Source organism: Podarcis raffonei, chromosome 2 (assembly GCF_027172205.1).
Source record: "Podarcis raffonei isolate rPodRaf1 chromosome 2, rPodRaf1.pri, whole genome shotgun sequence".
Lineage (NCBI taxonomy): Eukaryota > Metazoa > Chordata > Lepidosauria > Squamata > Lacertidae > Podarcis > Podarcis raffonei.
The window spans coordinates 63104643-63119267 of NC_070603.1; the positions used below are offsets into that span (position 1 = coordinate 63104643).

Here is a 14625-nt window from a genome sequence, read left to right on the forward strand (position 1 = left end):
TCCTGCATTGCAGGGGGCCAGACTAGATGACTCCTGGGATCCCTTCCAACTCTATGATTCTATGATTTGTGCACCAGAACTGCAGGAAACAATGAGTGATTTGTGAGAACAGTAATAAAAATCTTTGTTTTACTACTAGATTCTTTGAGCATAGAGTTAAGGATACCATCCTGGCTGGTAATGCCACTGCTCAAAAGTCTTGACCAATGCATATTTTTAACGGAAGGGTTGATTTTTTTTTTTAAAAAAAGACGTTTATTTCCTTATTTATCCATTTTTCCAGGAACAAATGCCAACTCAAAAGGAACTGACTCGCTTTGAAGGAACAAATATTAAATTGCTTGCCCAGAGGGGAAACTATCTCTCAGTGGTATGTCAATCGTTTCTATCCACAGATGAATTCCAGACAATTGTTAGGTCTAAAAACTGACATTATCAGTTCATATGTTACTTTCATTAAAGGGTGTGGGGTTATATTTAGGTTATGAGGACTGTGTCAGCATCAAGCACTTCAATAACTGGAAATAATTACCTAGAACGTGATCACAGAACCACCATACATTTAACTGTTTTCATCTGTCTGTCTTGGGAGACAATGTCGCAGATCCTCCAAGTGTCCCTATTTTCCAGGGACGTCCCTGATTCAGAGAAGCCATCCTGGTTTCTGATTTGATCCTGGAATGTCCTACTTTTCCTTAGGATGTCCCTATTTTCATAGGAGAAATGTTGGAGGGTATGGCGTTATCTGACCCTCAAGCCGTTTGAAGGAAATCCTGTATAGGGAAGTTGGTTTTTTAAAAAAATGTTCAATATTTTATTATGTTTTTATATATGTTGGAAGTTCCCCAGAGAAGCTTGGTCAACCCAGTAAAATGTGTGGGCTATAAATAGTAAAATTATCATTATGTAATGGGATGGCCTATTTTCATCGGAGAAATATTGGAGGGTATGATGTAAGAGAGTGCCTTGGGGGTTAAGTGAGTCTGCTGCACTTGAATTCTGGTGCACCCATGGTGTTCTGAAACTAAAGATATGCTTTAAGGTAGGGCAAACAAATCTTTCCCATGGGGAGCCTGATGAGTACCAGGTAACCTGAAGTAATTCCTCTCAAAACTTTGCTTTTAATTGCATGGAAATAGAAGCAAAAGGCAACTGCAAGCCAAATAATTATTTATAATGATGAAACTGAAGAGGCACCTCATAATAGGTGATGGTAACATTTCAGAACTCACTTCCATTCAGAACCATAGCTGTCAATGTTTCCCTTTTTTAAAGGGAAATTCCCTTATTCCGAATAGGATTCCTCGCAAGAAAAGGGAAAAGTTGACAGCTCTGTTCAGAACATAAGAAGAATCCTGCTGGATCAGGCCAAAGGCTCAGCTAGTCCAGCCTCCTCTTCTCACTTGTGGCCAACCAAGATATCTGTGGGTCCTGAGTATGAAAAGCAAAGTTAAGTGTACTTCCTCATAAACAAGATGTAAGCCTAAATCCTTAACAAAAGTAATGAAAATTATTGAATAAAGATGCCAGCATACCCAGTAAGGCTGGATGAGGTATGAATCTGATGTGGATGTTTGTGGCACTGTAAGTGTAATACAAGGTGCAAATCCCAGTTTAATATGAAGAGTTTGCTACAGAGGGGAATCTGCCAACTGAAAATGACCCTCACTTTCATCGGATGGGGATGCTTCTTATTTGGATTGAGGAAAAACAACTTGCCTGCAATGTCAGCCTCCAAGCAGGTTCTGGTTTATTATTCAAGCCAACCAGGTGGGTTCTGATCAAGATCCAATTAAGGCAAGCTGTGTCAGGTATAAGAGGCCCCATAACATGACCCAGAAAGTGTGTGTTATTCCAGCAGAAATTATAAACTTTTATATTTGCATATATAGGCAAGGTTGCAACTAAAAACATAGGCAATAAGCCTATTTGCCTTTGAAATATCTTTAATGGAAAACAGCTTACAATTTCTTGCTTGACACATGTAAGAACTTTTAATGTTCAGCAACACAGGAGCAGTTACACACACATGCAGTTCGCATTTACTAAATGGAAGCGGTGATAATTTAAAACTGTTTGGTGACATTTTTGAGAGCAAACTCATAGAAATTTAGTAAAAATAATTGGAGGCCCTTCGTAAATGGAGCCCCTAAGCTGTAGCTTACTTAGCTTGTGCATAAATCTGAGACCGGTTCTGAGGTAATTTTTGTTTGGACAGCCCTAATGCTCAGGTAACTTCATGTCTGCTTACACTTGATGGATGTCTATGATTTTCCCCACAGACACTGAAGTTTGTTGAGTTCCTTTCTTTCCCCAAAGGCTTAACATTAAAAGGGTTTGTATATATGCAATATTTTTTGACGGGGTAAGGGTGATTATTTTTCCTTCTTTGTTGACTCAACTATTAATGACTGTCAGTGGACAGAGCAGCCAGTCTTGACAACATCTCAGCCTCCCCCTATGAATCATGCCTTCTCCAATGAAAAAGCCATCAAGCTGTTCTCCTCAGCTTAGTAGCAGTTCATCTGTATCCAGGGAAATCAGCCACAGGAAGCTTTGACTGGGATGTCTTCTAGCTTTGGGACTGAAGCTGCACCTTTATGGTACATTTCAGGGTCTTAAAGCGGGCTCATTTTACACATGCACATGAATAATCTTCTATCAGCTAATGCAGTTTACTAGCTGACACAAACAGGAAGGAGGACAACAATACAGCATGCTGTAGCCACAGCACCAAATTGATTTTAAAGGCAATGAGTTTTGAGAGTTTCAGCTAAGTGGATGTGCCAAGGATGCTCATTTTACCTTCTCTTTCAGAAAACCATCTCATTAGTCACCTGCACCCAGGTTGCTAGCAGACATCCATGAAGATGCATTAAAACAGCTGTTTTACAAGAGGGAATGATTTTACTGAATTAGTAATACAAGAGAGAGGAAGAGGGAATTTAAGTGTTTGACAAAATGCTGAACCAGCTGTTGCATTGGATAATCTGCAGTAGCTGAAACATGGCACAGGAAATGTGAGAGCGCTCCAACCAGGACAGGCATACAGATGGTCTTGCAAATGGGGGGGGGGAAATCTTGGGCAACAAATAATGATTTAGACCAGGCATGAGATGCCCGCAGACCAAGCGATACTTTCTGCAGCTGTCCTTGGCTGGATCTAGAAGAAGCATTTCAGTTAAACACAATGTAAACTTTGTATGAGAAATCGGGTTGGCAAAAATGGAACTCCACAGCGCCATCTGGTGTCACAGTGTTATAATGCATATACAGTACAACACATAAAAAACACTTTTTCTTTGCCAATGTAGCTGAGTCCCTTGTGTCCCCTGACAAAGATCAATCTCCTGGTTCTGAGTTACTTTTGGTTATTGCCTTGAGGCTGGGTTGCATTTTTAGGTGAGCCACACAGTTAGTTGACTGTGTAGAATTTAAACAAATACATGCAAAAAGCAACAGCCCCTCCTTTCCCCAGGACAGGTGGGGCGATTATTTATTTAATGCAATTTATAACACCACCCCTTTTCTTTCTTCATGGAACTCAAAGTGGCATACATAGAATTCTCACGCTGTCTCCCATCCAAGGACTGGCTGGATCCAGACCTAGCAAGGTCCTCACCTTTCCTGAACATCCCAGGGCAGCACCATGAGCCTTAACCTTTGATGTAAAATATAAGCTTCGTATTACACCTCTCACATTTCCTCAGCTGGAGAAGAATGTGCAGCTTAAGGGCAATTTAAACATGAACATTCTCTGCACAGATGACACTTCCATATAGGAAATAGCTTACATAAGTGTATTTTGCAGAATCTGTATGCTGTTCACATGCTCTGGGAAGCTGCAAACAAATGAATGTATATGATAATCATCCCTGATGATGAACACACATTTTGCATTTAGTTTCCCCCATGGAAGTGGAGAAGAGCTCTCAAAGTTCAGAGACGTTGGATGGAAGAAACATTTTTAGGCTAGCCTCCGGTGTTGATTTATGCTAGAGCAAGGCTTGTATGTTCTCTCAGGTGAAGCATTTTCATTGGACGCTACTTGAATGCACTGCTATAGGCAAGATAGGGCCTGGTAAATTAATTGGTAGGATTCCAGATATTGGAGGAGCCCTCAGAGTCTTGGCTCACACCTCTCAGAGGTGCATACAAACAACAGACCAGGTCTCTGCTGTTGGCAGACCTGCTTGTATGCCTTCTTACACACCTAGGCAGCACCTGTAAGCTCTTCTTTCCACTTACCTTTTTTTTCATACAGCCCACTGAGTCTTCATCTGTTCACAGACTCCGTCTCCATTGGCATATCATTTTTGCTATATAAGTCTTCTTTCTTTCTTTCTCTCTCTGTCACGTACACTCTTTCCTTGGTACTGCAGATAAGCTCTCTCTAAGCCCTGGAGTTATATTAACCATGTTCAACAAAGAGTCTTGTGGCACCTAAGCATATTAACATTCTTCCTCTCAATGCTGTTAATTCATTTGCTAAGAAATTCAGGAGAAACCTCCTCAACCCCCCCATGTTTTCTAAGAAATGTAGGCTGTAGTAAGATCACAAAGAAGCCCCAGGGTTTTTAAAAAGAAGCTCTTTTAATTTTAAAAATCTTTTTAGAAAACACATATGACAAGTTTACAGCATAAAAAATAATATTTCACTGGTATAAATGTGGCTTAATAAGAGTCTTAACATACATTTGTAAACCTAGGATAACATTAAATCTTTGGTACCTTAGTTCAAGACACCTTTCTGTCTTTCACTCCCATGATGGTGTACAAAGGATTAAAAAGACAAGAAATGGATTTTGCTTCCCATTCAGAGACTGCTGTCAGCTGCTATAAGAAAGAGTCTCTATGGCTCTGCCCAGAGACAAGGATTGGAAATGCCAAAAAGGTGCCTGGAAAGTGGAACAACTTCCTCCACAAAGAGAAAATCTGATGGATGAAGAGGAAGAGATACGTTGTGATTCATTTCTAATGTTATTTTTCCCCTATTCGTTACTTTAAGATACATGTAACAAAACAAGAATAAAGTGGACGTTTTTGTAGATGTCAAAAGATTATTAAATCCACGTTTGATACACACAAATGGCCAAGTTCTTCTATCTGATTCATCAGAATCAGTGGCAATCTTGGCCATTTTGTCTCAGATTCTTTAAATTAACAGAAGAAACATAACATGGAACTGACCCTTTTAGAAATGTTCAGATTATCTTAACAATGACCATATAATAACTGCCTATAATAATTGTCAATAAGATTTGCATTATGAGTGTCTGTAAAGAAAGTAATCTGAGAAAGATTCCCTTTTGCTTGGAACATGTGCAATGCTTTACAAATCAAACGGAACTGGTTTGATTCTCCAGTCCTCAATTTAGTGTTTACTGGTTTCCAAACTGTTTTTGAATGGGCTGCTTATTTCAGAAAGCTGGTGAGACTATGAAGAAGGGAGCTTAAATGCCAATATTGGCCAACTTCAATAACATTGTTTAATTGCACTTCTATATCCTGTCTTTCGATCTACGAAGGACATCTTGGCCCTTGGAAAAGTAGACAAGGCAACTCATTGTCCACCATACTAAAGGCAACTAAAGTCCACCATAATATGGATCACACAACAGCAACAGAAAGTAAAACTCTGCCATTCTCTACATCCCTCACTTAATAAAAACAACACAGTCAAACAGAAATGGAAAGGCAGAGACAAAAAAACTGTATACATATCAATCTCATAAGCATTTCAAAGCGCAGAAAATATATATAAAAAACATAATTTTGTAATGTGACAATATTCCTCTGGTACATTCTGGCTACATAGCAGTAGTGGGTGGCTGGAGAAAGGTGCTTATATTTGAACTGATAACAGTGAAACAGCTGTAGATTAAAATATTACAGAGACTATACTAATATGCTAGACCAGAAATGAGACCAAGATTGCAAAAATGGATTTGAGGCATTTCTAAAATTTAGCGTGTTTCAGTCAGGGATTTGGTTAGCCAATATTCTAAAAATATAAAATAAAGCCAAGCAAACCCAAATGACAGTAATGCAAAAATACAAAACAGCAATGGACCCCTGGAGGAGGGAGACTCATAGGCCAAACCATGGCCATAAAAGTTGTGGAAAAAGAAGAGTTCTTTGGTTAAGTACCTCCTCTTTGCCCCTCACTCTAGTCTTGCCAATGTCAGGGGTCTAATGCACAAAGCTCAGGTGTCTTATATTAGTGTGAAAGTTTTATTACCTAGAACCCATTGCAGCTGGTGCCACCTGGTGACTGGGACCCAGCAGGTACAAATGAATTGCAGTGTTTGGGGGAAAAACATGGTACCCAGCAGTCTGAAACAGTGGAATGGAAATGCCCAGTGACTTCATTTGGCTGCTCCACTGGCCTCGGCTGGAGTCATTTTCGCTTGCAGCAACACTGTTAAACTCACCTCACCAAGATGCGAAACGGAAAAATTATTCAGCTTAGTGGAACAGAAGGCAAATCAGTTTGTTCATCCTAGTCAAGGAACCTTAGGCGTAGCAGAGCATATCTGCCCAGTTACAACTATAGCCCACTGAGCTATATAATTATATATGGTTACTGTGCTCTTTAAAATGCTGGCTTGTATTTCAGGTCACACCAAAATCCCATCACAGAGCATAGGAAGGTGCCTGACACCATGGCAGACTAAACTGACTGGCAATAGCTCTCCAGGATCTCAGTAAATGTCTTGGCCAATGCCAGGGAGACCGTCTGCATGGAAAGCATTGTGTGCTGTTGCCACTGGGCTACAGGTCTCTGACCATGGAAAAGTACTAAGCCCATTGGGCTAATACTGTTTAAGCCAGCTGGGATAAAACATTGTCCATGCTATGGTAATATATGAACATGGTGTAGTTACTATACTACGTAGCACTTTAAAAGAAGCTACGCTGTAGTGGTCTTACCCATCCCCACCCAGAGATATTTCCATCATATTAATGTCCTAAAGTAGAATGCCAATAGGTCATTTCTACAGGCAGCAATATCATCTAGTAGGTAACTACTTTGAATTACGAGTGTAATTCAAAGACTGATTGAAAAGGATGTGTCTTTCAGTTGGAAAGAGATAAACCTGGCACTGCCCATGATTTATGGAATATACTTTCTCGCTGCCATAACACTAATCCTTTTAAGTGGCACATTATTTTGAAAACACCCCCTGCTTCAATTACTAGTACTTAAATCTAAATGTATAACAAGAAAATGGACAGAAAATTAGCAAATACAACATTGGGAGTGGGGTAGTAGTAGGTACTAATGCCTTTTTTAAAAAGTCACCATTATAGTAAATGTACCGAAAAGCCTTTTCTTTCTTTCTTTCTTTCTTTCTTTCTTTCTTTCTTTCTTTCTTTCTTTCTTTCTTTCTAAAAAATCCCTAACTTGACTCACCACCCCTCCCCCATCTATATCTATGGAAGGCAGTGAAAGATATGGTACAAAACAAAATAAACAACATTTTGTTAACACCAACCAGAATGCATATTTAGTGAATTGGAGGAGACATTAGAGTCAACTCTGCCAGGAATTGCTTCTGTTAAGGAAGGCTTTGAGAAAAAGCAGTTTTCCTACTGGGGCATTTCTGGCCCCAGGCAAGTTTGGAGTTGATCTACAGATTATGATGAATGAGAACCAAATTTGACAGTTCATGACCACAGTGAGAAACCATATTTTTGAAGCTCTTTGCATGTAATAGGCCAGCACTCCAAAAAGAAGGCTGCACAGCTCTGCTGTGCTACACATAGTGATTTTCTTTTTTACAAGGGAGAATATTCAAAGTGTGCTGCCCCCCACCTGTAATTTGAAGTAGCATGGGAAAGAACTCTGCTAGCTCATTCTGTCTAAAATGTAGATTAGCTCTGAGGCACACTGGCAGGAATTTTTCAAGATTCTCTTAAATAGAATATATTGAGAACCTCACCTACCATCTTTGGAGTAGAATCTCCTCTATCCATCCTCATCATCTCCCAATGCTTTGTGCTTAAAACAAGAAACGTGAAGGTTCTCTATATAAGTCTGATATGAGATGCAGACTATGCCATATGGTAGGCTTTGGCGACCTGGTGCCCTCCACTTGTTTGGGACTAACTTCCATCAGCTCTAGCCAGCATATGCGAACTGCGGCTGATGGGAGTTTCTACTGCCAAACTGCAGAAGACAATTATTATCTCAAGGAGATTTGGGTGGTGGATCTGGGCCTTTAGGTGGTTAATTATGTTTATTCCACAAACTAGTAGTTTCTCACAGTTCATCATGCTGAGACAGCACTGTGTGGGAAACATGACCTTCTAGATAAGCTTTCACAGGGATATCATCCTGACACCTGCTATAGGGAGCATTAGCTAGCTCTGGAAGTGATCTATGTTGACTTCCTGCCAAGTATTAGTTAGTCTTTTGCTCTGGTGGAAAACAGGTGTATCACCCAAATTCTAGCTGTGTATATATACCCCCAAGAGCATGTTTGTTAGTCAGAACCTCTATACTAGGCTACCTGGAAAGTGCTGTATATGGTCAAGCTCCAGGTCATGCCCATTGTCTGTTGAGGGGCTCTCCAACAGCATCATGGATGTATGAAAATGGCAATGCTTTGTGGTTTTCTTTGAGCTGTTTAATAAAATCTTCAGCCTTCACCCCATTGTGTTCTGAATCCAAAAAGAACCATTGCCCCTTCGGGTGCAACAGAGTTGTAGTCCAAAGCATTTGGAGGGCATCAGGTTGGCAAAGGCTGCCATATGCACAACCTGCATTTTTCCTGAAAGAACCTGCCAACAATCCTTTCCCCTTAGAGGCAGAATGGGACAGACCAATGACAATGGCTCTCAATCGACCTCCAAGGTAAAACAAATATAGTGCAGTTTGCCTTTCCTCGCAAGGTACACTAGCATCCTCCTACTGGCCTCAGAAAGACCCACTTAAAATGAGAAATTTGATAAAAAGGCAGAATGCAGAGAAATGTAGCCGTGGACTGTCCTGCTGTTGCCACAGCTGAGTCATTAGTTGATGGTCTCCATTTGCTCAGTATGTCCTTGGGCGATAAAGTTGTGGCTTTAGGTCTAGTCTAGACAATCTCTGATCCTTGAGATCTATTAGTACCTGTAATCCACGGTACCTGTATCTGTACCATCATTCTCGTGATCCTGGAACTACTCAGCAAAAGCAGTGGAGAACCCAGGCAATGAAGAGGACAACCCGAGTGAAATGCCTGATATTGCTCTTCTGTTGGTCATCATCATAATACTGCCCTGAACAGAGAATCCATGCAATGTCTGTAAATTGGATAAAACTGTGGGCAGATCACTTCTCGGTGTCTCCTTTGCTAGCAAAGCAAAAACAAAAAAAAACTGTCCATACATATGTACATTCATACCCCATCCACACTTTCAGGATAAGTTTTAAAAGGTGTAATTTAATAATCCATTGATTAGAGAATTCATTGAACAGTTGCTGGCCTCAAAAATAAGCTTGCAAAAATAGAAAGTGAAACAATTAGAGTAAAGGCACTCCTCAAGAGAACCACTGGGGTTTTTTCTCTGGCTTGATACAAGGGGAACATGCCTTATTGTGGAGAGATTAGTCTTATATGAAGGTTCATTCCGCTCCAGCAATAAGGTAGTGAAGCTGTCAAGCAAAGAGTGACATTTCTCATCATGATGGTCTTGGTTAGCAGAGACAAGTATGAATGGAGAATGAATTCTGCATTAGGCAATGGAACGAAAATAGTCTCAGTTATGAAGCGTGAGGAGCCATATAAACTTCTACTCAATCCTGGCTGCAGAAAGTCTCTTCAGTGTTACAGTTTCTGGGTTCTGCTGTGGGCTGAAGAGAATGGAAGATAATGGCATATTGCAGTAGGGCTGAAGGAGAGGGAAGCACCAATTTGTGACCAGAACTCCCCGGCACCACCATGCATGCACACAAACATGCTCTCTCTCACACACCTCTCTAACAATCCTAGCAGTCTGGCTTTAGTTCTGGTGCTTCTTCTTCTTCTTGTTTTTCTTCTTCTTCTTCCTGTGGGGCTAGAGGGCTGTCGCAGGATATAGTAGACGATGTGTGTGCTTCATTCAGTGAAGAGCTAATGGTGGAATGAGCAAAGAAGAGAAAGAGAAAGAATCAAGTTTCAGCTTTAATCAGGAGTCAATACATTACGAAAGCCTTAGCTGGGTGCCATGTGGGCTGCCATTCTGATTTCTGAAACCAGTTCTTCTTCTTCTTAATGAAAATTCCATAAGAAGACAACCATGTTCCCCATCTCCAAAATGGAGTAAATATATGAGGGCCATTCAGTGACTATACTGAAAGGTCCTTCAAAATATGGGTTTCAAAATCTGCAGTCATTCTACCTATGATTATTTTCTCCATTTGTACTTCATAATCATTTGGCTCTTTGGCAACCACCACTTCAAGGTGTTCCAGGTGCCCTGATATTTCAGGATACTTCAACAGGAAGAGCAATAGGTGAGAAAAACCTTTGGGAACCACCACTTCAAGGCACACAGAGCCAAGACTAATCCACTCAGCTTCCATAGTGGCTACTGAGTATAAAAACAGTTTAGTCTACTTCACCTGCCAGGTAACCAATTGGTAGAACAGAGATAATGGAGGTCTGGGAGTGAATAATGTCACAGTGGAAGAAAGATTAAGATTCTAACCTTGCCCGACTGCTGGAGGCCTCCTGCGGGTTTTCATTGGCTCCCTCTGGTTTAAGGTCCGGCAAAGGAATGATGTAATCATTGTCCAGTTCATTCTGTTCAACAGCTGTATAAAGGACAGTGCCTGAGGTGGCGCTGGAATTGATGGCAGTGGACCTGGAATTGTTGAGACCTGAGTTCCAGGGCCTTGTGCGGACAATAGCAGGATGGTCGCTTTTCAAGAATTCTTCATTGACTTGTTGGTACTTCTGCTCTCATATAAGGCAAATAGGACAGAAAGTGCTTGTGAGTGCATGAATACCACATGTAATGTTTCTGCATGTGGCATTTTATAATAATAATAATAATAATAATAATAATAATAATAATAATAATAATAATAATAATATCTTTATTGTCATTGCCCCCTCTCAGGGACAACGAAATTACTTGACTGCTCCATAAAAACACTAATTAAAACAATACAGTATAGTACAGCAAGGAAGATTAGATGACTTTCAAAGTCCAGGCTTCCCATTCAGGGCCGAGATCGCTCTGGAGAAGAAGCTGTTCTTAAGGCGGCTCGTTCTTGTCTTCATCGTCCTGTATCTCCGTCCCGACGGCAGGAGCTCGAAGAGACAGTGACCAGGATGCGATGGATCTTTTACCATGTCCAGTGCCTTCCTATGGCACCTTGTGGCATAAATCTGCTCTAAGGTGGAGAGTGGGCAGCCAACAATGCTCTCTGCTGCCTTAACAACTCTGCACAACCCCATCCTGTCCTGGGTAGTACAGCTTCCGTACCACATTTTCATACAAGGACAAGGTTATTACATAAGATTACATAAAGGCAATGCTGGATTTTTATGGATTCTAAATATAAGGACAGCCCTGATGAATCTACAGTTTCTTAAGAGCACAAGTCTGTGAAAAAGGCTAGCTCCAGATCTGGAACTGAAAATGGCAATGAAGAAACCAGAATCATACTAGAAAATATTATAATGTTAGACAGCCCACTTTTCCCACCACTTTCCCTCTGTAATCAGATTTACTCCCAATCTTTTGCACAATCTGTTGCAGGCTGATGTCAAGAGTCATGGACGAGTTTAGAAATGAGGCTGTTTTCTGGGCTTTCCTCCTATTATTTTTATCCTCTCAGCCCAACCCAACTCTACCTTCTTATAGCTGTCTGCCAGCAGGTTCCCCACGAGTACCACCAGTTGAGAGAAAGAAGGTCGGATCTCAAATTTCTCATCCCAGCATTTCTGCATGATTTCATAGCTGGAGAGACACAAAAAGCAAATAATAATAATTTGGGAAGTGCTATACTGGCTTGCCGATCAGAAGGTTGGCGGTTCGAATTCCCGCAGCAGGGTGAGCTCCGTTGCTCGGTCCCAGCTCCTGCCAACCTAGCAGTTCGAAAGCACGCAGTGCAAGTAGATAAATAGATACTGCTCCAGTGGGAAGGTAAACGGTGTTTCCATGCACTGCTCTGGTTCACCAGAAGCGGCTTAGTCATGACTGGCCAGTAAAGTGAGATGAGCGCCGCAACCCCAGAGTTGTCCACGACCGGACCTAACGGTCAGGGGTCCCTTTACTTTTTTTATACTGAGAGAAAGGAAGGGACTTTTTTCTGTACAAGATAGGCAAACATATGCTGTTAACACTTACATCTCATCAGAAGCATGTGTAGGCTTGGACATACGATAGCCGCGTTTGATAGCATTGTAGAATTGCTCATTCATGGGCAGTTCAGGATATGGAGTCCCACCTAGGGATAAAAAAGGAGGTCAAGCAAAACCAGTTAGTGGGGAAACTTCTGTATACTGCATGCCAATGCCAGCACCACCTCATTCTAGTCTCTTTCTCACTACCAGTACAGCAATGGTAATGGCAAAAGGCTAATGATTGGTGGCCCCTCTGAGGACCGCACTGACAGTACGCATGAAATTTATCACATGGACTTTCAGGTCAAACTTCTTCATGCAAAATTGCAAGTACAGGGATCCCAGCGTGTATCAGAATGCTGGCCCTGCCCCACCCCCACTTATCCCTTTGCCCCTACTGTCGTCTCATTTCAGATCAAGGGGTTTGTGCCTGCAATTTGTATTGGGGGAAAGAGCTCAAATTCACTCCACTCTGAGTTTTTCCTCAATGCAAGTTGGATGGATAAAGGGTTATAGCCCTACTAAGCCCATGCCATGGTCCCAGTCTAGCCCACACACAGGAATGTGGTCAGTGAATGAACTAACAAATGATGTGATTAACTTGCAAACCCAGGCTGCGCACTCCCAAACACACACACACACACACACACACACCTTTCAGGTGAGCTACCAATAAAGGAGAACACAGTTGAATGGGACTGAATCAGGCTACAACTTTATTGACTACAGATGAAGTAGTTTGGCATAAGCATTGGGTAAGCAGTTATTTCCAGGCTGCCTACCGGAAATGACACCAGGGTCCACCTGGCAGCAGGGATTCCTATGACTTACATCAAAGAGGGGGATCCCCACAGGGATCCCCGCCTCTAGGAGCGCTGAGGCCCAAGCCCCCCATCTGGGCAAATGGACAGAAGCAACTCCATCACAGGTCCCTTTAACGGGATACCCTATTTCTGGAGGGGAAGGCGAGGGTACAATTAGGCTAAGGTTACCCAATGCCTAAACCGTCACTGAGCTGGGCGTCGGGGGCTGGCGTGGGCTGTCCCATGGGAGTCCCCTGGGAGCAGACCTGAGGGAAGCCTGATTGTCCCCTCAAGCCCACCCCCAGAGAGACCAGCCCTCCGTGCCAGCCTGCCATTGGCCAATTCGGCAGGCTGATGCAAAGCAGGATTTCAAGTCAGGAGAGCGAGCTGAATCTCACGCTCTGGGAGGATCAGACCCCGACACCCAGTCCTACATTGTAGGCAGGAGGGGAGGCGCTGGCCTTCCTGCAAAGCCGCTGCATCCCTAAAAGAGGGTAAGCGGACATCATGCATAGTTTAGTCCTTAGCTTGAAAGATTCTGGGCTTGTGTGAAGGTACTTATAGTGTGGCATGAGGCATATGTAGATTAAAGAGAGTGAGAAACATTGTTTTCATTCCCTACACAGGAAATCCAGTACGTGGGATGGGTCAAACAGAGTCTGGGTGACACTGACCAGTTGCTTACCCAGAGTGAATATTTCCCAGAGGAGGATTCCAAAAGACCACACATCACTCAAGGTAGTGTAGAGGTTGTTGAAGATGCTCTCAGGTGCCATCCATTTCAATGGCAAGAAGGTCTATAGCCAAAAGACAACCAGAAATGCAGTGATCTTCAATGAATTTTCATCTGTTTGCTAACAGTGAGGGCCTTCCATGTGACTTTTAATGAAACCTAGTCTGTTGCATGGGAAAAGCCACCAGGTATTCTATTTAGGATTATGGTATATTCCAGGGGAAATATATGCATGGAGAATTTTATGCACATAGACTTCCCTGCATAGAAATCTGTGTGTGTAGGCTTCCCCTGCTCAGACATCCATGTTCAATGCATGAGCATTGGGGCGGTGGGGGGGGGGAGGGAGGAGATGACACCAGAGAGCAGTGGAACACCAAGGACAGGGCCTGTAGCTAGCACACAGAATCCCCTTCAACATGGCAAGTCCTCTTCACAAATATAATGTGTGAAGGGAGTTAGTGAGTTTCCAGTAGTCAGAGCTAAATGCTTAGAAACACACCCAGTGTGGGAAGGAACAGTCAGGTTAGGCAGTGTGCTTGATAGAAAAGAATGAACATGATGAACATAAGAGGCTCTGGCAAAAGGGACAGACATACAATTCTTGCTACCCTCATTTCCTGTACTTGTCTCCGCAGTTTCCAGACCATACTTATTTGTGACATATGAAACTAGCCTGCTTCTGGTTTTCTCTCTAGCAGCTTGCGTGCTGCTTTCCTATTACAATTCCCTGAACTCTTAGTGGGCTTATTTGTGCAACCAGCAT

The 14625-nt window shown here is 42.2% G+C and overlaps 1 protein-coding gene across 2 annotated transcripts in view; it reads right to left on the reverse strand.

The window, feature by feature from the left end:
* Positions 1–8938: 8938 nt before the first annotated feature.
* Positions 8939–14625, reverse strand: part of PDGFRB (platelet derived growth factor receptor beta) — a 72993-nt gene continuing 67306 nt past the window's right edge. For both annotated transcript variants that reach the window (XM_053377016.1, XM_053377017.1), the window contains 5 exons: positions 13812–13923; positions 12328–12427; positions 11832–11937; positions 10678–10925; positions 8939–10100 (listed from right to left, as the gene is read on the reverse strand). In XM_053377016.1, coding sequence (XP_053232991.1) covers positions 9977–10100; positions 10678–10925; positions 11832–11937; positions 12328–12427; positions 13812–13923 — 690 coding nt within the window. In that variant the 3' untranslated portion in view covers positions 8939–9976. The remainder of the gene's footprint in view (positions 10101–10677; positions 10926–11831; positions 11938–12327; positions 12428–13811; positions 13924–14625) is intronic.